Here is a 23,978-nt window from a genome sequence, read left to right as displayed (position 1 = left end):
TCAGTCTTTTATGGAAGAAATGACACGGAAACAACCGGATGTGGATAAAGTAACAAAAACATACAAGCGGAAAGCAGTAGAACCATCCCACATGCGAGGAAGTAAGCCTCTTTCATTCAACAAAGCAGTATTAGAGTACAGATCAAACATACAGGAAAAGGTTCTCCAAAACTGTAATTATGCATTTGGTTACAAATTACAAAATGAATAGGTGCAATTTTTGATGAGTAATTACTGGGTACTTGCTGTATGGCTCTTATCTAAAGTATGATCAGGAATTACACAATGATCTTTGAATAACTTTACCATTTTCACTTCAAGAATAAGTCATCCTTTTGGTTTGTCTTTTTAAAGAAGTGTTTCATTGTATACTTAAGAGGGAAATCAGGAGGGCAAAAAGGGGATGTGAGATAGCTTTGGCAAATAGAATTAAGGAGAATCCAAAGGATTTTTACAAACACATTAAGGGCAACTAGGGAGAGAATAGGGACCCTCAAAGTTCAGCAAGGTGGCCTTTGTGTGAAGCCGCAGAAAATGGGGGAGATACTCAATGAGTATTTTGCATCAGTATTTACTGTGGAACAGGACATGGAAGATATAGACTGTAGGGAAATAGATGGTGACATCTTGCAAAATGTCCATATTACAGGGGAGAAAGTGCGGGATGTCTTGAAACGGGTAAAGGTGAATAAATCCCCAGGACCTGATCAGGTGTACCCTAGAACTCTGTGGGAAGCTAGGGAAGTGATTGCTGGGCCTCTTGCTGAGATATTTGTATCATCGATAGTCACAGATGAGGTGCCGGAAGGCTGGAGGTTGGCTAATGTGGTACCACCATTTAAGAAGGTGGTAAGGACAATCCAGGGAACTATAGCCTGATCTCAGTGGTGGGCAAGTTGTTGGAGGGAATCCTGAGGGGCAGGATGTACATGTATTTGGAAAGGCAAAGACTGATTAGGGATAGTCAGCATGGCTTTATGCATGGGAAATAATGTCTCACAAACTCAATTGAGTTTTTTGAAGAAGTAAGAAAGTGGATTGATGAGGGCAGAGCGGTAGGTGTGATCTATATGGACTTCAGTAAGGTGTTCGACAAGGTTCCCCATGGGAGACTGGTTAACAAGGTTAGACCTCGTGGAATACAGGGAGAACTAGCCATTTGGATACAGAACTGGCTCAAGGGTAGAAGACAGAGGGTGGTGGTGAAGGGTTGTATTTCAGACTGGAGGCCTGTGACCAGTGGAGTGCCACAAGGATCGGTGCTGGGTCCTCTACTTTTCGTCATTTCTATAAATGATTTGGATGCGAGCAGAAGAAATATAGTTAGTAAGTTTGCAGATGACACCAAAATTGGAGGTGTAGTGGACAGCGAAGAAGGTTACCACAGATTACAATGGGATTTTGATCAGATGGGCCAATGGGCTGAGAAGTAGCAGATGGAGTTTAATTCAGATAAATGCGAGGTGCTGCATGTTGGGAAAGCAAATCTTAGCAGGACTTATACACTTAATGGTAAGGTCCTTGGGAGCGTCGCTGAACAAGCGACCTTGGAGTGCAAGTTCATAGTTCCTTGAAAGTAGAGTCGCAGGTAGATAGGATAGTGAAGAAGGTGTTTGGTATGCTTTCCTTTATTGGTCAGAGTATTGAGTACAGCAGTTGGGAGGTCATGTTGCCGCTGTACAGGACATTGGTTAGGCCACTGTTAGAATATTGCGTGCAATTCTGGTCTCCTTCCTATCGGAAAGATGTTGTGAAACTTGAAAGGGTTCAGAAAAGATTTACAAGGATGTTGCCAGGGTTGGAGGATTTGAGCTATAGGGAGAGACTGAACAGGCTGGGGCTGTTTTCCGTGGAGCATTGGAGGCTGAGGGGTGACCTTATAGAGGTTTACAAAATTATGAGGGTCATGGATAGGGTAAATAGGCAAAGTCTTTTCCCTGGGGTCGGAGAGTCCAGAACTAGAGGGCAAAGGTTTAGGGTGAGAGGGGAAAGATCTAAAAGAGACCTAAGGGGCAACTTGTTCACACACACAGGGTGGTAGTGTATGGAATGAGCTACCCAAGGAAGTGGTGGAGGCTGGTAGAATTGCAACATTTTGACAGGCATTTGGATGGGTATATGAATAGGAGGGGTTTGGAGGGATATGGGCCGGGTGCTGGCAGGTGGGATAGATTGGGTTGGGATATCCAGTCGGCATGGATGGGTCGGACTGAAGGGTCTTTTTCCATGCTGTACATCTCTATAACTCTATTGTGATGTATTTGCTCTTAAGGTATCTAATTTTTTTCTACAAACATTCACTAAATTGCTAGTTTTTTTTTAAAAGTCAAAAACAGTACATTTGAAGCAACACAACCTTTAGTCTGTTACTAGCTGATAGCGTTAAAACTATTTAGATTTTACATGCAGTCTGACTGTTAGATTATTGTACTAGTCAATATTTCATGTTTTCTTCTTATGCGTTACAGGAAAACCTCTCAATCAGATGACTAATCCACCTGCACCCACTGCTATCACATCACAGACTGAAACAAAGAATCCCCAGATAAATCTGCTTTCTGGCAGATGGCAGCAAGTCTGGTTACTAGCACTGGAGAGACAGCGCAAGCTCCATGACTGTCTGGACCGGTTGGAGGAAGTAAGGGCTCTTAAGTTAGAAAAGAATGTTCCATTGTGGTAACCGAGCCTCTTGGAACATAGAGGCAATTCAGCCCCTCGTGCCTGCATTAGCTCTTTGAAAGAGTTATCCAGTTAGTGCTCTTCCCCCAATCTATGCCCAAAATTGTCGAACAATTTTTCCATTTCAAATGTATAGGGGGAAAAAATTGGTAAAATGGCCCTTTACTTGAATGCATGTAGCATTTGGAACAAAATAAATATATTAATGACAAATAAAGATTTATTGGGTCTGATCTTAGCCATTACAGAGACATGATTACATGGCAATCCAAACTGAGAATTAAATATTCAGGGGTATGTGACTTTCAAAAGGAAAGGGTGCAGGGGTAGCATTGTATTTATTTCATCCTGTACTAACTATAATAAGAAATTATCTTGAATCAGAAAATATAAAATCCATATTAGTGGAGGTAAGAAATGGAAAGGAAAAGAAGATCATGGTAGGAGTAGTCTGTGAAGTCCCTAACAGTAGTTATGTGGTGGGACAGAGAATAAATTGAGATAATTAAGACATGTAGAAAAGGACATTACATTAATTATAGGTCACTTTTATCTTCATGTAGATTAGTTAGTCAGATTGGCAAAGCTACCAGTGAGAAATAATTCGTAGCATATTTGGGACAGTTTCCTAGAACAATTGAAGATCCAACCAGGGATCAGGCTATTTTGAATCTGGTAATGTGTAGTGATGTGGGATTAATAAATGATATCAGAATAAAGGATCGTATAAGAAACTCCTGATCATGACATGGTAAAATTTAATGTAAAATTTTAAGAGGAACGGATTGGAAACAACTGTGCTAGGCATAAATAAGGGTAATTATAAAAGAATAAGCACAGAGTTGTCTGGATTGGATGAAATTCCCTACAGTGTGGAAACAGGCCCTTCAGCCCATCCAGTCCACACCAACCCTCGGAAGAGTAACCCACCCCGACCCATTTCCCTCTGACTCGTGCTTCTAACACTATGGGCAATTCAACATGGCCAATTCACCTCACCTGCACAATTTTTGCAATGTGGGAGGAAACCACTGGGAGAGCGTGCAAACTCCACACAGACGGTTGGCTCAGGTGGGAATCGAACCCGGGTCCCTGGCGCTCTGAGGTAGCAGTGCTAACCACTGAGCCACCATGCTGCCCTGGAGTGGAGTAGGAAAGGCATTTGGTATCAAAGATTGTTGAACTATCGCAGACATTTAATAAAATAGTTCATGGGTCTCAGCAAAGATATATTGCAATGAGAAAGAAGGGTTCTAAGAAGGAGATAAATCAATCATAGTTAACGAGGGAAGCTAAGGGTAGCATCAAATTGTATACTTCCTTTTATATAAATGTGACAAAGATAAACAGTAAACCAGAAGGTTGGGAACTTTTTAAAATTAATAGAAGGCACCCAAAAAAGTAAACTTTGAGGGTAAACTTGCAAGAATTAAGCTGGACAAAAGTTTCCTTAAATATGTGAAAAGGAAGAGAGCGAGACCAAAGTTAACATGGGCCTCTTAGAGTCTGAGGTTGGAGAAATAATGACAGGGAACCAGGAAATGGCAGAGGTGTTGAATAAATATTTTGCTTCAGTCTTTAGAGTAGAATACACTTTTGGCATTCCAAAATTACTAAATAATGAAGGGCCAAAAGGAAGAAAGAAAATAAATACAATAAAAAATAAAAGCTTCTGGTGTAGAGTAACATGTTGGCAGAAATAGAAGATTGACTAGCTAAAAGAGAACAGAGTAGACCTAATTTACAGGAGTAGGCCATTCAGTCCATTGAGCTTGCTCCACCATTTAATACTATCATGGGTATTCAAATATCACAATGTCTTTTATTCATACTATCCCCATAACTCTACTTCACTGATGATCAAAAATCCCTCTACTTCGTTTTTTTTTTATTTTCTTCATTCATGGGTTGTTCCTGTCGCTCACTGCTTAAAAATGTGTTGCTGGAAAAGCGCAGCAGGTCAGGCAGCATCAAAGGAGAAGGAGAATCGACGTTTCGGGCATAAGCCCTGTTGCTCACTGTCCAACATTTATTGCCTGAACTAGTTGCCCTTGAGAAAGTGGTGGTGTGCTACCTTGTTGAAGAGCTGCAATCCATATGCTGTAGGTAGATCTACAATGCCCTTAGGTAGGGAATTCCAAGATTTTGATCCAGAAACAGTGATATATTTCCAAGTCAGGATGGTGAGCAGCTTAGAGGGAAACTTGCAGTTGGTGGTATTCCCATGTATCTGCTGTCCTTGTCCTTCTAGATGGAAGTAGTGTGAGTTGGAAGATGCAGTCTGTGGATCTTGTAGACAGTACACAGTGCTGCTACTGAACCTCTGTGCTGGAGGGAGTGAATGGTTATACTTAAAGACTGAGCTTCCACAAGCCTGTGGAGTAGAGATTTTCAAAGATTTGTCATCCTCTGAGTAAAAATATTGATAGCAGGACTGACACATGAGGAAAGATTGGATCATTTACAGTTATATTCTCTGGAGTTGGAAAGATTGAGGGAATATCTCATAGAAATCTATAAAAAAATTTAAGGGGACTAATCAGGGAAAGATTTACCCAATGACTAGGAAACCCAGAGCCAAGGGTCACAGGTTAAGCGTACAACGATAGTCCATTTAGAACTGAAATGAAAAATTTCTTCACTGAAAGAGTGATGAGCCTGTGAAATTCTCTGCCTCAAAGTGTTTCAAGAGTGAGTTAGATATATTTCACGGGGCTAAAGAAATCAAAGGGTATAGGAGAAAGTGGGTTACAGGATACTGAGTTGGTTGATCAGCTCTGATCATATTGAATGGCATAGCAAACTGGAAGGGGCTCACTGGCCTACTCTTTTTGTTTAATGTTCCTTGTTTTTTTTCATCTCCATCAAAATGGCATCCCCCTTTGTTTTAAGTTCTGTCCCTGGTTCTACACTCCCCAAGTGAGGGAAACATCTTGCCTGCATCTATTGTGTATCCCTTTTAAGTATTTTTTAGGTTTCAATGAGGTAATCTCTCATTCTTTTGAAAGTCTACAGAATACAGGCTGTTTAGCCAATCTGTCTGACGATCCCAGGAACCTTCTGATAAACCTTCATTTGTTTCCATCTTTGGCAGCAATATATTTCCTGTATTAAGGAGACCAAAACTGCGCACAGTATTCCAGATGAAGTTCAACCATGATTCTATACGATTGAAGCAAGACTTCACTACTTCTGTATTCAAATCCTTTTGCAGTAAAAGATAACATTCTATGAGTCTTTTTAATGGCTTACTGCACATCCAAGTCCTTTTGCACATCTATATGGTCCAGTCTCTCACCACTTAAAAAATTTACTGCAGTTCTGTTCTAAATGTGATTACTAATGTATTTACTATCTCCATAACCACCACCTTCAATACTCTGTGACAAAACTCTCAGGTCCTAGTGACTTACCAACTAATTTATTCAGTGCAACCTTCTTACTAATACTGACTTCATTCTATGTCTCATTGTCCCAAGTCACTTGAATCCCTGACTCTGTGAAATTTCTTTTATCTTCCTCAGTGAAAACCCACAAAATGATCATTAAAATAAAACAAAGAACTGTGGGAGCTGGGGATCTGAAGCAAAAACAAAGTGCTAGAGAAACTCAGCAGGTCTGTCAGTGTCTGTGGAGAGAGAGAAACAGAGTTAAAGTTTGAGGCCAGTGACCCTGAAGGGTCATGAAGTAATCATTTAGCTTCTCTGCCATTTCTCCATTTCTACTTAAGGAATTCTTCTGACAGTGCTTTTATTTGATCCACATTTGTCTTAGCCAAGCATTTCTTTTTTACTTATTTGTTGAAGCTTTTACTGTCCATTATGCTCTTTGATAGTTTGCACTTGTACTCCAATCTTTCTTCTGTAATCTGTTTCTTGGTCCTCCTTTGTAGTACCTTACCACATCCCAATCCTCAGATGTCTTGCCAATTTGTTAACCTTTTTCTTTTAACTTTTATACAATCCTTAACTTCTTTTCTCAGCCATAATTATCTGACCACTTTTTTGAGTCTTGGCATCTTGAAGGAGCATTATAGTTGCTGTCAGTCATGTATTCTTTAAAGGCTATCTGTTCCCTATGTGCATCATGCTTTTTAATCTGTTTTCCCAATCCAGCTCAGCTAATTTGTACCTCATGCTTTCATAATTTCCCTTGTTCAAATTTAACATCCTTGTCTCAGATTGAAGTGCCTCATTTTCAAACATGATATAAAATTCTGTCATTGTGTGATTACTCATTCCTAAAGGTTCTTTTGTGACCAGATTTGGAGATGCCGGTGTTAGACTGGGGTGGGCAAAGCTTAAAAAATCACACAACACCAGGTTATAGTCCAACAGTCTTTTTTTTGGAAGCACTAGCTTTCAAAGTGCTGCCTGTTCATCGAGGCACCGCCTCGAAAACCATTGCTTCCCAATAAACCGTTTGGGACGAGATTATTAGTTAGCCCTTTATCATTTAAAATACTCAGTCATTTAAAAAGAAGGGGTGGCCTATTTAAGACAGAATTGAGGCAATTTTGTTTCTCCTAAGAAGCGCAAATGTCAAGAACCCTCCCTTAAAATGAAATAGAAACAGAGTCTTTGAATATTGTTTTAATTGGGGTAAATGGATTTTTAATAGGCAAGTAGGTGAAGGGTTATCACAAGTAGTGATATAATGTGGAGCTGAGGCTATAATGAGATGAACTGTGATCCTATTAAATAATGAAGCAAACTCAGGGGAGCCACATGGGTATTCCTGCTCCTAACTCATGTGTTTGTACATCCACCTCTTTGTTTGCCAAGTATCGTTACTCTGAGTACCAGCCCAATGGAAACATTTCATATTTAATTGCTCTATCAATCATCATAATATTGACCACCCAGATTAAATCTCCCTTCAACCTTCTCTGCTTCAATGGAAACAATCCCAGCTTTTCTCATGATTCCACTTAACTGAAGTCCTTTAATCCTGGTAATGTCCTGGTAAGTCACTTATTTCTCAAAGAGCTTAAGATCTATGGTGTATTATCGTTCATTAGCAGAGGGATTGAATTCAAGAGTTGTGAAGTGATGTTGCAGCTGTACAGGACTTTGGTTAGGCCACATTTGGAGTACTGTGTGCAGTTCTGGTCGCCTCACTTTAGGAAAGATGTGGAAGCTTTGGAGAGAGTGCACAGAAGATTTACCAGGATGTTGCCTGGAATGGAGAATAGGTCATACGAGGATAGGTTGAGAGTTCTCGGCCTTTTCTTGTTGGAACGGCGAAGGATGAGGGGTGACTTGATAGAGGTTTATAAGATGATCAGGGGAATAGATAGAGTAGACAGTCAGAAACTTTTTCCCCGGGTACAACAGAGTGTTACAAGGGGACATAAATTTAAGGTGAAGGGTGGAAGGCATAGGGGAGATGTCAGGGGTGGGTTCTTTACCCAGAGAGTGGTGGGGGCATGGAATGCGCTGCCCGTGGGAGTGGTAGAGTCAGGACCATTGGCGACCTTTAAGCAGCATTTGGATAGGTACATGGATGGGTGCTTAATCTAGGATAGAAGTTCGGCACAACATCGTGGGCCGAAGAGCCTGTTCTGTGCTGTATTGTTCTATGTTCTATCTTTCCTGATCCCTGGGGTCAATAATTGAATTAAGTAATCTAGCTGAGATCTATTTGGTTATTTAAATGAATTTAAAATAAATAACTTCTTTTTGTATTTAAAGATGCCAGAATTCTGTATGTTTTTAAAACATTTTATTTACAAAACAAAATATTAATACCACTGCAATGCAGACAGCCTGAATTATTGTTTTAAATTTTCTGGTGAAAAATATCTTGACTTTGCAGTTGAAAGAGTTTGCCAACTTTGACTTCGATGTTTGGCGGAAGAAATATATGCGATGGATGAACCATAAGAAGTCCCGCGTGATGGACTTTTTCCGGAGGATTGATAAGGATCAAGATGGAAAGATCACAAGACAAGAGTTCATTGATGGAATCCTTTCCTCAAGTAATTGGAATGGTTTATAAGATTATTATTTGAATTATAACATGTTCTTCTGGAGTAAAACATAATATTTCCCCTTTATTGGGCTAAACAGTGTAATTGGTTACAAGGCATGAACTAATTTTAAAAAGGCATATTTCTTTCACAAATAAGCCCACCCATGTCAAGATAATGTTGAGCAATTTTGGTTTCACTGCCTGCTTTAATTTAGAGAATTATGATGCAATTTCATTTCAAACTGACCACATTAGAATTTTAAATTCTTTGGTTTTAGTGGCTGTAAGTTTACATGAAGGCTAAACAATTCCAGGATGAGAGAGAAAATATAAAGCAAGAAAATCTTGAAGGCTAGTGAAAATCATTTGTAAAATTATCCTATTTTATGTTCTAATTTCCCACCTTTCAGAGTTCCCCACCAGTAAACTGGAAATGACTGCTGTTGCTGACATCTTTGACCGAGATGGAGATGGCTACATTGATTACTATGAATTTGTGGCTGCACTTCATCCAAATAAAGATGCCTACCGACCTGTTACTGACGCTGACAAGATTGAGGATGAAGTATGTACCTTTTTTTTTTGCTCCTTTTGTAGCTGATGTATAATTCCTGTATTTAGGGTTAAATACTAAAAGCAAACAAATATTTGAAACCAGACAAAAAGGGCATTAGTTATTAAATAAATGAAAATGATTTTTTTCTACAGTACATAGTGAATTAGGAAGTGTAGTAGTTAGGAAATTGGTAGGAAAAGGTGAATTGATCTGTCTTTGCCATCCAGACATGATATAACTCAATGTACATCATTAATAATGCCCACCTTTCTGCTTCAGTAGATCCAAAAGGCAATCAGATCTTCAGAAAATCTGTGATCCAGTTCCCTATAGGATCTGCCTTCCATGACTCACTTACAAATGATACTCCTTAAAACAATAGTATGCATTTAAGATAGTATTTTCATTTAGATGTTATATTTATTCAAGCTCATGTAAAGTATTTGTTACTTATTGTGCAATTTATAGTTTTTAATTTTAACAATTTGTTTTGTAGGTAACACGGCAAGTGGCACAATGTAAGTGTGCAAAACGATTTCAGGTGGAGCAAATTGGAGAAAACAAATACAGAGTAAGTTAAATAATTTATTTCCAAATTTAAGAAGGAACAGTTTTGCACATTTTAAATCCAATCCCTTCTAAAGCATGTATGTTCTTAAAGATGAAAATAGTTATTCTTTCTTATACTTCACCTTTTTCTTAATTTTAATATTTTGGAGAAAGTATAACATGAAATTATTTAACTTTATTTTTCTAAAAATTAATGACTCTATAAATGTGTGGTGTGGATTCTGTATATTCCATAAAGTAATGTCTATCAAGTAAATGCATACATTTTAAAGGTAAAGGTGATAAACAGGTATTTTCCATGACCCAACTGAAATCATCAATGAATTTCCAACATCTTGCTGCTAAATGTTTCACTCCAGATGAATCACATTATCTTTGTTCCTTCATTATTAAGTAGAGCATAGGAAATATTGAATTTTGCAGGAGATAGAAGTCTGCTGTTTAAATATAATTAACTTTTAACTTGAACGGATCTCATTATTAATTTCTGAGACTATTTTGCAAAGTAAACAAATTGCCCATTGACTGATGAATAATACCTTCTGTAATATGTGCCAGTTTGAAAACCCTTGAAAACCTTTTAGTGGAAAAAAAAATCATTTTTGTTTGGAGCATTTGAAGGTTCAAAAATAAGTTTATGCTTCAGATTGGTTTTGTTGGACAAATTTACTGCAGAGGCCAGTGTAAGAAGTTCAGGCAATAAAGTTGGAACAAGGACACACATCATGCAATGATATCATGCAATTTGGTAAATAACTAGTTGTACTACACAAAGGCAGTCAACAGCATTTCAAATAGTTCTCCTTTCCCCTCTGAATTCAGCAACTATAGATGCTTATGAATCCTTTTTACCCTATGTTTTGTTGAAATTTGTGCAAGAAAACCTTTTTAGGGTCATTTTAATCCCTTAGAGCCAGCAGCTCTTCTATGTTGTCATGTTCGCATTTTGTTATCTGTTTGTCAGTGCTTACATTAACTCATCAATTGTGATTACAATTCTTGTCACAAGTCAAGTAGTTTATCTTTAACACGCAATCCATCATGTGGTTTTGATTAGCTTGAGCCATGCAGACTGTATTTTTCACTCTCATCTAAAATTGAACCTTCATCTCCTAAAAACTCCTACAAAATGAGTATTAAAAAGGAATTTTATAATACACAAAGTGTTATAAAACATTTCCTGCACACAGAATGATAATGGAATAGTGTAGGTTAGATGGGCTTCAGAGCAGTTTCACAGGTTGGTGCAAAATGTTGTAATGTTCTATATCTTGATTAAATTATTATTAATTTAGTATAAATGTATTGGATATTTCTTCAGTTGTTGAAACTATCCCGAAGAACTGTAATGCAACCAACTAAATTATTGGAAGACTAACAGATGTTGCGGATTTGTGTTGCAAACGATGAGCAATCACCATTTAGAAGCTTGTACCCAATCAACTGTCTAAATTATGCCACAATTAATCTTTCTAATATAATTGCGCAATCTTTTTGCAGTTGAAAAACATCCCTATTTCATTATTTCCAGTGGAGTTTGTTTATTCTGTTATCCTGCATCAATATTTCAAGCTTATGCACTTTCACATCCCATGAACAAGGGAGAAGAATTTTGTAAGAGATTTTAAAGATGAGAGGTTATAAATTAGTAATCTAATTATGTAATAGTCCTTTTACTGTTATTTTATTGGTTTACAATAATATTTACTATTAGAAAATGATATGTTTATACCAAATTTAGTACTCAATAACATTGTGCTCAGTATAAATCTGAGGTCAATGAGACAATATAAAATGAACACAATAACCCTGTTATACCAACATAAGCTGCAATATAAAGTCTGTAATTGACTTGTGCATCTTTTTGAGAAATTCTTTTCCACACTCTTCTCTCTACATCTGGAGCGTTGACTCATTGAATATGCTTCCAGAGGCAGTGACCATCCTTTAGCACTTATTGTAGCAGCCATTATTTAGGTATGTGCCTTAACATTGAGTGATAGTAGATTAATCCAATAACGCACAGCACAGCAACTGAGCTGTAATTCCTAAGTCATGTGAATGAATGTTACACCAGGAGGGTTACTAGATAGCAGTAAGAAGCAGGAAAGATTACAACATTTCCCTCTATAATCTAGATATGCTGAGGTGAATGCCCTTCTAATGTTTCAACAAAAGTCAGCACAAACTGGCATTTGTACAATGCCTATGGCTGAGCTTGTTTGGAGTTACCTCAACTTAATTGGGTATGACACATGTTACTAAAAATTTTGAACTTAAATAATCTTCTTTACAGTTGGGATACTTGACTTGGAGGGTAACTTGGAGGGACAGGAGAGATGGGGAGGGGTACACAAGGCGAAGGTTGGTTGGAAGCCAACCCATCCAATGAAGCCCACCCTGCAACCATGAAGTGCCCCTGGCAGGCTGCTTCTGGAATGGCCTGAGGGAACCTGGCCTAAGGGAAGTCCAGGTAATTGGGTCAAAAAGTGTTTGAAAAACTTCAGAAGGGTTCTGGGGGTGAGATTTGCACAGCAGGAGGTTGGGAAGGAAGAAAATAACTTTGTGTGGAATAAATGGAGGGAGTGTTTCTAACACCCAAAGCACACTCCTGAGCACAGTATCCACCCCTTCCTTCCCAGCATTTTATAAACTTCTTTGAATTAAAAGGAATCCTATTCCTACCTGCCCACATCACCCAAATTTTGGCATGTGTAGATTATCAGAATTTGTTGAATTTTTTACAAACTCCATTGACCTTAAATGATGTATTTACATTTGTAATATCTTGTATTTTGGTGGTGAGCTTGGAAGTGGGTGGAAAGGCAACGGGCTAGCCACCCTGCCTACCTTGGATACAAGCATACCCAACAAGGACATGGAACACCTAACTCTTGTTAGTGGAAGATTATGACAGAAGTTGCCGCTAGCAAGAAAAATGTGTAATGGATCACTTTATAATACTGTAAATGTTACTTAGGCAGCTTTTACATGGCAAAGAGGTTCTAGTATATGTCGGCAGACTTTGGTTTCTTATACAAGTCCCATCTTTACTACATGGTAAGTTTTTAGGTGGACAGCATACTTTGAAGCTAATAACTCTGAACAATCTCTGCTAACTGATAGATAACTTTTTTTTTAGCATTCAGGAGTTTAGCAACGTCCTTAAGATTTGTTATTTGGTTGTTTTGAGTAAACTTACTCGAAAGACCAAAAATATAAAGCGAAACCAGAGGTGTAAACCCATAGTAAATTCACCTAATTCCAAAGTGAAGTTTAAAAAAAATCCCTGGAGAGGTGATGTTGAGCAAGGTTTGCTGCAGTATGTGCTGCATCCCCCAGAACACTGCAAATTATCTGCCATTACTCTGGAGCAGAAAGTCTCCCATTTATCATTTGAAATATTTAAAGTCCTGCATCAAAATTTAGAAATTCTGTGCATGTTTAAGCCAGGCAGGGTTGTACCAATGTGACCAGGATTATGTGACTAAATCTGAACAGTTTCTATCAGCCTCTTTCCATACTTTTATAAACTGCTGGAAAGCATTTAATTAGAACTGAATTAGGCATCTGATTATTTCTCTAATTGTAGAATAGTGAAACTTGTGTATTATTTCAGAATATCACAAATATATTCCTGTTTTGAATTGTGAGGCATCACTTTGTCAAACCAATTGCTATTAAACAATCACATTAATGTGTTCTCACAGTCCCTACTGGGGTGAATACATCTTCCAACCACAAACTTTCTGTTCATGGATATTTATTGTTAGAAAAGTGAGAATTTCCAGTGCTAAGGGCTTATTCAAAAGCAGATATGTAGGATACATTTATTTTTAAGAGGAAATCATTGTAAATGATCAGTTTTCTATATTCATTTGTGGAATATGGACATCAAAGGATGGCCAGCATTTGCCCTTCCCTCAAGATGGTAGTGAGTTGCATCATAATTCGTTTGTATCTCAACCAGTCTGTACCTGAATATAGGTGTTAAAAAAAGTTCCACAGATCCATTTTATTATGGACATTTGTTTAACTTGCTGGAATTCTTTAAACAACAGTTGGTTAGCTGCCACATATTTTGCTTCCTTGTCCAACTGCAAGATCACTTATACTGTACTTTGCCTGGTCAGCAAAGCATCTGTTTCATTGAGTTCAGAAGAGGATGGAAAGAAAGCACTATTGCTCATTTACGTGTCTAAAATTTCTAAAGCTGCAGCTGAAGATAACTCAAGTTAAGCCTAGGAGGAAATAATAGCCAAAAAGTATTTTATTTTTGTCATATTGATTGTACAGTATTATCTAGGTTCCTGAGAAGAAGAAAAAGCAAAAGCATCATCAACTACATAAGAAGTAACTGGCTTTCAGTTTGTTCATTCAAGAACAACACTGATTATTGAATATGGCAAATTTATGTCAAAACAAACTCATCAAGAGACCCTCATTGAAAACAGGTTTAAAATGTTCAGTTGCAATTTATGCAGTCAAGCTATTCTAGATAGAATAAGTTTGGTTAAACTTAATGTTCATAATTGAAGTTAGAATGGGGAAATGAATTTAGGTTTTTTTTATTGCTATATGTCTCATTTGGAGTACTGTATTGTACTGTATACTGGTGCATATATCCCATTGCAATGAAATTTTACTTTTGAATGTGCTTAATGTGTATCTCTAAAAGTCTTCTCTCTTTTTGTTCACATTTCTTTTGCTGGATGTAGTTCTTCCTAGGAAATCAGGTACTGTGCACTCAATGTGCTAAGAAATATGACACGTGCTGTGAATGTCCACTATGATCTGCATGTGAATGGTTCTTTCTGTCTTCCACAGAGCACCAAGAAAATTTCTGTTAACCATTCCAAATAATTGGTGAAAACCAAATATAATCCATGTGATTACTTATTTCATAAAAAGTAAAAAGAATGAAACATTTAAATAATGTCATTAAATAAATTACTAGTGCAGAGATTTTCTTTGTGCCAGAAAACTGCATGCTGGCCACAATATTTTGGTCTATCCCTACCTTCACCATTTAATCATCTTACTGAAGCAACCTGTTTGGTGTTTCAGATTGGTGTGAATAAATACTTAACACCATTTTAAACCTTTTTAAGAACTGTAAATTAAGTTGAGAAACAAACATTGTATTTTTCATATTAAACAATCACATTTAACAGCACCATCAATACTTAGGAAGCAATTAAATCAGTGCCACAGTTTGGTTGTATCTAAAACATTTTTGATAATAGAGAGAATTTTCAGTAACATTCATAGCTTTAATCTGTGGGAGATCTGGTACATTATTGTGTTCTGGTTGATCAATTTGTGGTGTTATTCCCAGGAACTTGTTGACTGACTCAAATGCAATCCACACTACATACATGAATTTTTTGAGGGCAGATGAATAAGAAGTTAGGTGTCATCTAAGATTGTTAGATTAATTTTGTGAAATTCTATTATTCAATCTTCATGTATACAAAAGAAACTAAATCGCATAGTGTTTGGCTTAGTTGTGAGGATCACACCTTTCAACAATGTACAACATAATTATGCCAGCATTTCAGATAATTTTCAAAGAAGATTTTATTTTAAGACAAATTCAGCACTTTGAATTTGACATGTATGTCATTTATGGAGGAGTTTCAAAATGTTGAATTCTAAAATTTTCCAAAGTTGCAACAGTAAATGTTTATATCTATCAGAACTCCCTCTTGGGGTAGTCTATCGCACCTTTGTATGATCTTTGTATAGTTACACAAATGATAACTATTCAGGAACACTGTGTGATGTTTAATCAGAGAATATCTTGCTACCAGATTTATTCAGTGAGACGAAATATAAAGGAATCCATGTGGGTATTTATTTGGCTATTAGAAATAACTACATTCAGTTGTGCACAATTGCAAAATGTCCATATCTTAATATGCATGGATTGTAGGAGTGATCAATTTGTAGTCTAATGTCTGCATAAGTCTGGTGATATGCCTTTACCCTGAGACAGATTGCTTACCAATATATTAATTAACTTGATAGCAAATCACCAATTTGCATGCCATTTTTTAAGCAGTAGGGATGTGACAGTTATCCCTTGATAAGCATATAATTATTTAAAGATTTTTTTGGTAATGAATTCTGTTTTATTCCCAAAAAAATCATATTTAAAATTGTTCATGTGATAATTCTTGCATAGTTTACATTTGGATCTGTTAATTTATATACCATTTCACCTATTTTGTTTCTGAGCGTAATTGTCTGGTCATGAATTTATGTACATTATCTCCAAAGAACTCCAAAAAATAGTAAGTTTGCCTTATCTTAAAAGACAAATGTACTTGAAATCTATGCATAACCCACAATTATTTTAAATAACTGTTGCATCTCTGCTAATCACATTAAGGTTCAGTGGGATCTGTCTTGGGAAAAATAGTTCTCATTTATTGCATATAGTAAAACAAATTAATGGGCATTGTTAATTCCTTATTGTTTGAACTTTTATAGAATAACTTAATAGGTGATTATTGAAATTCTTTCATGCCTTTTGAAAAAGGCTTCCAATTCGTTAGGCTTGCCTGGGAATGTTAGTTACTTTAATATTTTTCTGACATGGAAGAATGTCAGTAATTGCTTATTCTCTCAACTATATGTTTTATTATATGGGCTATTTATAAAGTACATATTTAAGAAATCCTGCAAATATCATTTAATATTTTGTTTGAATTTGCCCTTTCCTTGAAGATTAAATTTGGATAGTTTATGTATAAGCAGAATCCTTTGCCAGTTGTCAATGGTATTTCCATGGGAAATCAAAATTGCATTCAGCTTAGGTTCTGCACCCCTTGAAATTAAACTTCTGAAGAACTTTGCTGCATCATCAAAGTTGTTTTTGTATGAAGAAAAATTATGTGCAAGGTTTTATAATGCAGTGGATGAAAGGAGACATGATGTCATCACAAATGGCAGTAAAATGCAGGGTTGCTAGTTCAATTTGTGTGGAGCACACTGGCTCACAAATTAACACATGAGAGAACTGTGTTTGTAAGTAACTTGTAAGTTTTAGATTTATTATTTAATGGTTCACAATGGAAGCATTACCATTCTATGTATCTTGTTCCTGCACCTCTAAAATAATAATTTATTCTGGTAAGCACTGAGTGGTGCAATTCTTAATTAAGCCCATATAATAAAAAAAAGTTGATTATCTTAGTCCTTCCGTTAGCACAAATATACAATTACTACCTGCAGTGCAAGGTTTATTTTGGGATGCATTCAAGGTTACAAATAAAACCTGCCTCCTTATAAATGAATCAACTCCGTAAGGTCATAAACGTGGATGAACTTATTTGTCATAATGGCCCTTGTGTGAAATGAACCACTGGTAAGTCGATTTTAAATGGATTAAACCAGCCTTGCACTGTTGCTCATAATGAAGCAAATGAAATTATATCAAAGAACAACTCCATTGCAATTAATCCGGAAATGAATCCTTTAAAAGCCAAATGTTCTTATCAAAATCATGAATATTTAACATGTTAAGTTTGACTATTTTTATGTTTCTAAACTGTGCAAACTTTGTAGGGCAGTTTTCAGTAGTTATATATTGTGAAGGATGCAAAAATCAAATCATACACAGTTAAATTTTGACAGTAGTAAAGGGATTTTCACTCTAAGGTACAGCTGCTGGTTTAAATCATTAATTTGTATATGGATTAACCCATAATTTGACATAATGGGATGTTAATTTCATTGATTTTAAAATTTTACAAAAGTTTCCCATGGCCAGTTTCAAGCTGCAATCACCTTGTTTTTCCTCTACCAAATTATTTTTAAAACTGTTTCACCATTTTTAGCTTAGGTCTTGTGTTGGACTAGTTATTAAGTTTAAAACAAAATCACTCCGCTCAATGCACTGAGTAGTCAGCTTGAACAACATTGGCATAGGGCATCCCTTTCCTAGTTAAATGAGAGCGGGAAAATGCATAATAGGTGGAAATTGGCTCATGGGAACCTGAAATGTGTCAATTAAGACAAAGTACTAGAAATACTCAAATAAAAACTAAAAACTGTTGATGCTGGAAATCTGAAACAAAAACAGAAAGTGCTGGAGAAATTCAGATCTGGCTGCATTCAAATGGAGAAAAATAGTTAGCGTTTCAAACCCAATTCGGTCAGGTTCTGATCATTACCAGACTCATAGTATTCTTCTGTCTACAGGTGCTTTCAGGCCTGCTGAGTTTCTCCAGCACTTCCTTATTTTGGATATTGAAGATACTCAGCTGGCCTCACAGCATCAAAAAGATTATGCTTCAGAACTGAAATTCTATCAGTTCAGAAGGATTGTATTCAGCTCAAAATGTTGACTTTGTCTCTCCCTTCATAGATGCTGCCTGACCTGCTCGGTGTTTGTTCATTTTCTATTTTTTGTTTTCATTTTCAGCATCTGCCATACTTTGCTTTTATTTGAGAAACTGGAGTTTCTGTGCTTCAGAATTAAGTTTCAATTTTTTGAATCTGCAGTTTGGAGATTCTCAGCAGTTGCGCCTGGTGCGTATTCTGCGAAGCACAGTAATGGTCCGTGTTGGAGGAGGCTGGATGGCATTGGATGAATTCTTAGTAAAAAATGATCCCTGCAGAGGTAAGATCAAATGAGTGTGGATGCTTCTATCTCTTCTACATCTATCATTAGCTATCGCTCTTGCAACATTCTGGCATATTGTTTATTTTCTACATGGCACACTATGTCCAAAGCAATTTAGAGGTAAGATGATAAACAATCATAACAGACTGAATAAGATACAAAGAATGCCCTTCAATATTTGAACCTCAGATTTGAGGTGCTTTTACACTCTCTTGTCTCCCTGGACAAAAGAACATGTAATTGTTTGATTCATTTTCCTGTATCTTTGCCTCTGTCAAATAAGGATGAAACTCCTATTATTGATGGGTATTTTCAGAAATTGAGTTGTGTTTTATAACATCAGTTTTACGACTTGATTCTTGCTGATGTCGTTTCAAAACTATGTAATAATGTGATATTTCACTTGTGCTTTAGTGTAAAGTTATAATAATAGTTGCAGAAAGCAGACTTAAACTGACTTTGAAATTTTCCTGGAATCATGACAACATAATTTTGTATAACTTAGAGTAATTGCATCTATGTGGTACAATTAAATTTGAAATAGTAGACCTGAGTGGATTTACATGCATAATTGGAAATATTACATATCACAAAAAAGGGCTTAGCCAACAGTGATGAGGACTTATAGATCCTATCAAGAAGGCAAAGACAAGTTAGTGGTATATAATGGATGTGAGGAAAACTGAGAAATACAGAGAAAACTCAATTATCTGAACAACATGGGTGGAGAGTATTTTGTTCAGATAATTGAGTACTTGATAATAGCTTAGCCAAGCATCGGGACCTTGCAATATTATTCGGATAATCGAAAGCCGGATAATCGAAGATCCTTTGTATGTGGATGTGCAGTCAATGGAAAGGAAAGATTGGGGCAAAAGAACAGAATTGCGGGAACTCAAAATTAGTACCCTAAAAGTGAGCATGAGTGGATACAGTGATTTTAATGAAAAGCTGACAAATTTTATGTTTAATAAAATAGTATTGAGAGAAAGTAAAGCAGCTAAATAGTCGCCATAGTCTTACTAGATGCTGTGTCATCAGAGAGAGATAACTAGTGATGGTTTAACCTGAGATCAGCACACCTCAGGAAATGAGATAGGTTAAGAAGAAAAGTCTTTCATGGTAACTCAACCGGCACGATAGCTGAACTCTCATTGGCAAAGTTTTGCATCACAATTGAATCATCCAGCCAACTGAACTAACTAACTCCCAGGAATGATCATTTTATCCAGCACATTGTTTAAGGCCCACATTTTATACTGTCTGTTTTCAGGCATCCAATAATAAAAATGTTATTAGAGCCACAAGGTCTACACAAAATTGTTTTGTCAGGATGGTCTCTGGAAAAGAATTGTAGTTATTAGAGAACTGAAATAATGTGACTATTTCCAAAAGCCTCCAGGAAATTTAGTGAGAAATGTTGTAATTATGACATTTAGTAAATATGTTGTCCAGAATTTCAAAAGTATTATCAATTATCACAGTGAAGAGAAAGATTAGGGAGAAATCCTTCAAATGGCAGGTTGTTGAAACATACAGTACAATAACAAAGAACATTCCATTTTTTGCAAGAGGAACAGATAAATACTTGAAACAGAAGAAAATATAGGGGGATGGAATGGAAAGCAGAGCAGTGTATTTTACTTTAGAATACTATGGTAGAGAATTGACGTTGACCTGATGAACTAAATGGCTTCCTGCACTAAATTTCTAGTTGTATTTGGAAATATATATTAGATGTAAGTCACTCTATAACTCGTAAAAGTAAGTATTCAGAAATACTTTACTATTCAAATTAGGTGAAATATTAAATTAAGGAACTAAAAGTTCTGGAATTCTGTTTTCTAACTCTCTAACACTTTATAAGCTACTTTTATTTCCTCTGCTAAGGCTCTTACCTGTTTTATCTGTCTGATTGAAGATGATTTTCTACTTGATGCTCTTGCACATACTGCAAATCTGTGTTCCTGCACATGCTTACAAGAAAGCACAGGTATGATAGAAATCATTAGAAGTCCTACCTTTAATTAAAACAAAGTTTGCAATGTCCCTGTTCACAACTTTTAGGGAATGGGCTCCAGAATTGATCATTTGCACACACACCCTCTTTTGATCATCAACTACAAAGAAGTCTTTTATTTAAAGAATCATTCTCTTGTCCCTATATGACCATGCTGCTCTAATCTACCTGCTTCAGTTGAAAGATTGGGACAAATAGTTGCAGATTTCTCTACCATTGCTAGTAGAGGAATCTCAAATATTCAAACACGTGAGGCTCACTGAAAACAGCCAAATTGCCTCATTAAAATGTATATTTGGAAATGAAATTTTCAACCAAGAATATTAATGCAGATTTGATTTAATCAAATTAAGATTCAAATAAAAATTAAATATCCACATCAAACCTCTGTATCCATAACATAGTTGACGGACAAGCATAAGGGTCAGAATTACTGAAGTACAATTAGCTGTTGTTATTATCACCCTGCAAATAAAGTCTCAAATTTGATCAAGTTTATTAAACTTGGTGAACTTGAGTTCAAGAGCCCTGGAGCTCGAATGTCTGATGCCCAGGTTGTGAAATGAATGGCAACATATGGAAATAGATCTTCAATAAGAATGGTCATTTAAAAAAAAAACCTGCAAAGCAAAAGTTAAATTTAACTGGTTATTATATGTTCACAGGAAACTAAGTAGTTGAAACACTGGCTCTATGCAGCAATTGTTTTTACCCCATATTTGCTTACAAGGTCAAACTTAATTTTTTTTGCTTTCTAAGAGTATTGAGAATCTTTTATTTTCCAGATTGTTGCCCAAATTAGTGTCAATCATATTCTCCACTTGTCAATCTTCCTGTCTTATCCTTCTTTGATATTTGTTTTTAGTCTTTCCAAATTATTTTTATTTCCTTTTTGAAATCTCATTAATTTTATCTTATTGATAAAACATTTGAAGATTTGCTTCCAGGTTTCGCCACATGCCACTGACACTTCTTCTGTTGGATTCTCTCCTATAAAGTAAATGCCTCTCAATGATTGATTTCAGATGTTCAACCTGACAGGCTTCTCCTATAGATCCCTGGCAGAGCACCTAGTAGTTCCAGGATACTACATTGCTCAGATTCTTCTGAGTCTTTTTAACTGATGATTTAAAATCTAAGCCTATTTTGATCAGCATGGTTCAGAAAGAACAGGAATTTATTTATGAAAAATTTTTTAATGTTAACATGTGCAAGTTCACCAAGTAAATGATTCTGCTATTCTTTTCCAATCAGTCTGTCTAATTGAGTTTCAGATTTTCGTGTCATTTCCTTCTAGTTCATCATCAGGGGAATAAATTGTTACGTTCGGAATCGAATTCTTCGATTTCAAATCAGTCTCCAATAGGTTGGCAATTCTTCTCTGTCCAACTTGTCTTTCCCCCCTCTCCTCCCTGTGAATGGCTTTGGCTTTGTTTTTTTTTTCAGCCACATTGATAGACTGATCTTTTGCACACAGTACCACAGCCAGGTTCTCAGAATTCACTATTTTAATTACTGACTTTAATTTATGATAATTTACATAGTCCTAAATTTGAACTCTGATCAAGTAAATACGCAATTTTTATTTGGATTTGGATTTTGATTTAAGACTGAGCAGGAATCAAGAAACAAAGTTGATTCCATTAAAAGTTTCATCTAAAGAAAGGTTTGAAATGCTAGTTGGCATAAGTTGATGTAAAATGGGAACATAAATCAGGCAACACTCTTCCAAAATAAAGATATTGTGGAATAGCTTACCAGAGCAGTCTTTGGGTGTAAGGGCTGATTGTAAATCCTAAAGTGACAAGGTGTTTGGTCAGAAAGCTCAAGTTTCTATGTAAATAAATGTTAATATTTGAGAAGTTCAAATACATTATCTATAGAGTGCCCAGCTTTAAAACACCTGAGTCAAACAGTTGGATGGCCTATATTGTTCAGACATTATCCAAAATTGCATTTCCAGATTCAGGTGGGAGTTTCTTAATACACCTTGCATCTTCTATGAATTATCCTCAATCACAAGAAAAGAGTGTCCTAAGGTGGTTTTATTTTTATTTTCCAAATTACCATACAAAAGAACAAATGACACTGAAGTCAGTGGAATGGTGGACAATGTGGAAGAATGTTGCAGGTTGCAGGGGGACTTGGATAAACTGCAATATTGAGCTAAGAGGTGGCAAATAGAGTTCAATGCAGATAAATGTGAGGTAATTCATTTTGGGAAGAATATCAGGAAGGCAGAATACTGGATCAGTGGAAAGAATTTTGGTACTGTGGATGTGCAGAGAGATCTTGGTGCCCATGTACATAGATCCGTGAAAGTTGCCATCGAGGGTGATAGTGCTGTTAAGAAGGCATGCTGTGTGTCAGGTTTTGTTGGTAGAGGGACTGAGTTTTGAAGCCGTGATGTCACGCTGCAACTGTACAAAACGCTAATGTGGCCTCACTTGGAATATTGTCTGTTCTGGTTGTACCATTACAGGAAGGATGTGGAAGCATTGGAAAAGGTGCAGAGGAGATTTACCAGGATGTTGTTTGGTCTGGAGGGAAGGTCGTATGTGGAAAGACTGAGGGACTTGGGTCTGTTCTCCTGGAGAGAAGGCTAAGAGGGGGTTTAATAGATGATCAGAGGATTAGATAGGGTGCACAGTGAGAGTCTTTTTCCTAGGATGATGACATTGGCTTGTATAAGGGGGCATAGCTGCAAGTTGGGGGGTGATAGATTTAAGACAGATGTCAGAGGCAGGTTCTTTATTCAGATTGATATGGGTGTGGAATGCCCTGCCTGCCAGTGTAGTTAACTCAACCACATTAGGGCATTTAAACAGTCCTTGGAGAAGCATATGGATGATGAGATAGCGTTGGGGAATGGGCTTAGATTAGTTCACAGGTCGGTGCAACGTCGAGAGCAGTGGCCTGTTCTACGCTGTATTGTTCTATGTTCTAATATAAAAAGCATACTATTCACTTGGGATTTGCTGAATAATATGCTTTCATTAAGTTTTCTTGTCTTATAAACAATTGTGACAGCCATTTTTTAAAAATGTGAATATTGCCTTATTTATAGAGACAGACTGAAACATAAATTATTTCCAAATGCCTGCCTTCATCCAGTCCTTAGGCAAAGTCAAATGGGTGTGCTATTTCTGGGAGAAATAAGTAACACAATTATTTACTATGCGGGAAGTACTTTTTGCTTCAATCCCAATCATAAGACTATGGATGAGGAAAGGTGCAAGTTATAAAATCAAATATGGATTGGTTATTGAGTGATTCATGGAGCCAGGCTATACCTGTACTGTGTGCTATGTCAAATGCACTAATTCCAAATTGCATGAAAAACTGCTCTACGTTTGTTCTGTTTCACTGAAGCCATCTAAAGCTAAACATACTTCTGTACTTCCTTTGGAGTGGGTCCAAGATAACCTTAATAGCTTTTCTTCATACAGCTAAGTAACCTCTGTATTAAGTTATCCTTCAGACCATCTGGGAATGTTTTATGGTTCAGCATAGTGACCTTGAAATGGAGTTTTATGGCTAATATTTCC

The 23,978-nt window shown here is 36.6% G+C and overlaps 1 protein-coding gene across 22 annotated transcripts in view; it reads left to right on the top strand.

The window, feature by feature from the left end:
* macf1a (microtubule actin crosslinking factor 1a) overlaps positions 1 to 23,978 on the top strand; it is a 599,180-nt gene that overhangs the window by 562,917 nt on the left and 12,285 nt on the right. For 17 of the 22 annotated variants that reach the window (XM_072548451.1, XM_072548439.1, XM_072548442.1 and 14 more), the window contains 7 exons: positions 5 to 101; positions 2,469 to 2,638; positions 8,497 to 8,659; positions 9,063 to 9,217; positions 9,705 to 9,779; positions 14,497 to 14,514; positions 18,290 to 18,407. In XM_072548451.1, coding sequence (XP_072404552.1) covers positions 5 to 101; positions 2,469 to 2,638; positions 8,497 to 8,659; positions 9,063 to 9,217; positions 9,705 to 9,779; positions 14,497 to 14,514; positions 18,290 to 18,407 — 796 coding nt within the window. The remainder of the gene's footprint in view (positions 1 to 4; positions 102 to 2,468; positions 2,639 to 8,496; positions 8,660 to 9,062; positions 9,218 to 9,704; positions 9,780 to 14,496; positions 14,515 to 18,289; positions 18,408 to 23,978) is intronic. The other 5 variants (XM_072548450.1, XM_072548453.1, XM_072548452.1 and 2 more) reach the window with 1 other exon arrangement.

The sequence above is a fragment of the Chiloscyllium punctatum genome, chromosome 27 (genome assembly GCF_047496795.1).
Source record: "Chiloscyllium punctatum isolate Juve2018m chromosome 27, sChiPun1.3, whole genome shotgun sequence".
Taxonomy (NCBI): Eukaryota; Metazoa; Chordata; class Chondrichthyes; order Orectolobiformes; family Hemiscylliidae; genus Chiloscyllium; species Chiloscyllium punctatum.
The sequence above is the reverse complement of the archived record's forward strand: the minus strand, read 5'-3'. Positions and strand labels throughout refer to the sequence as shown.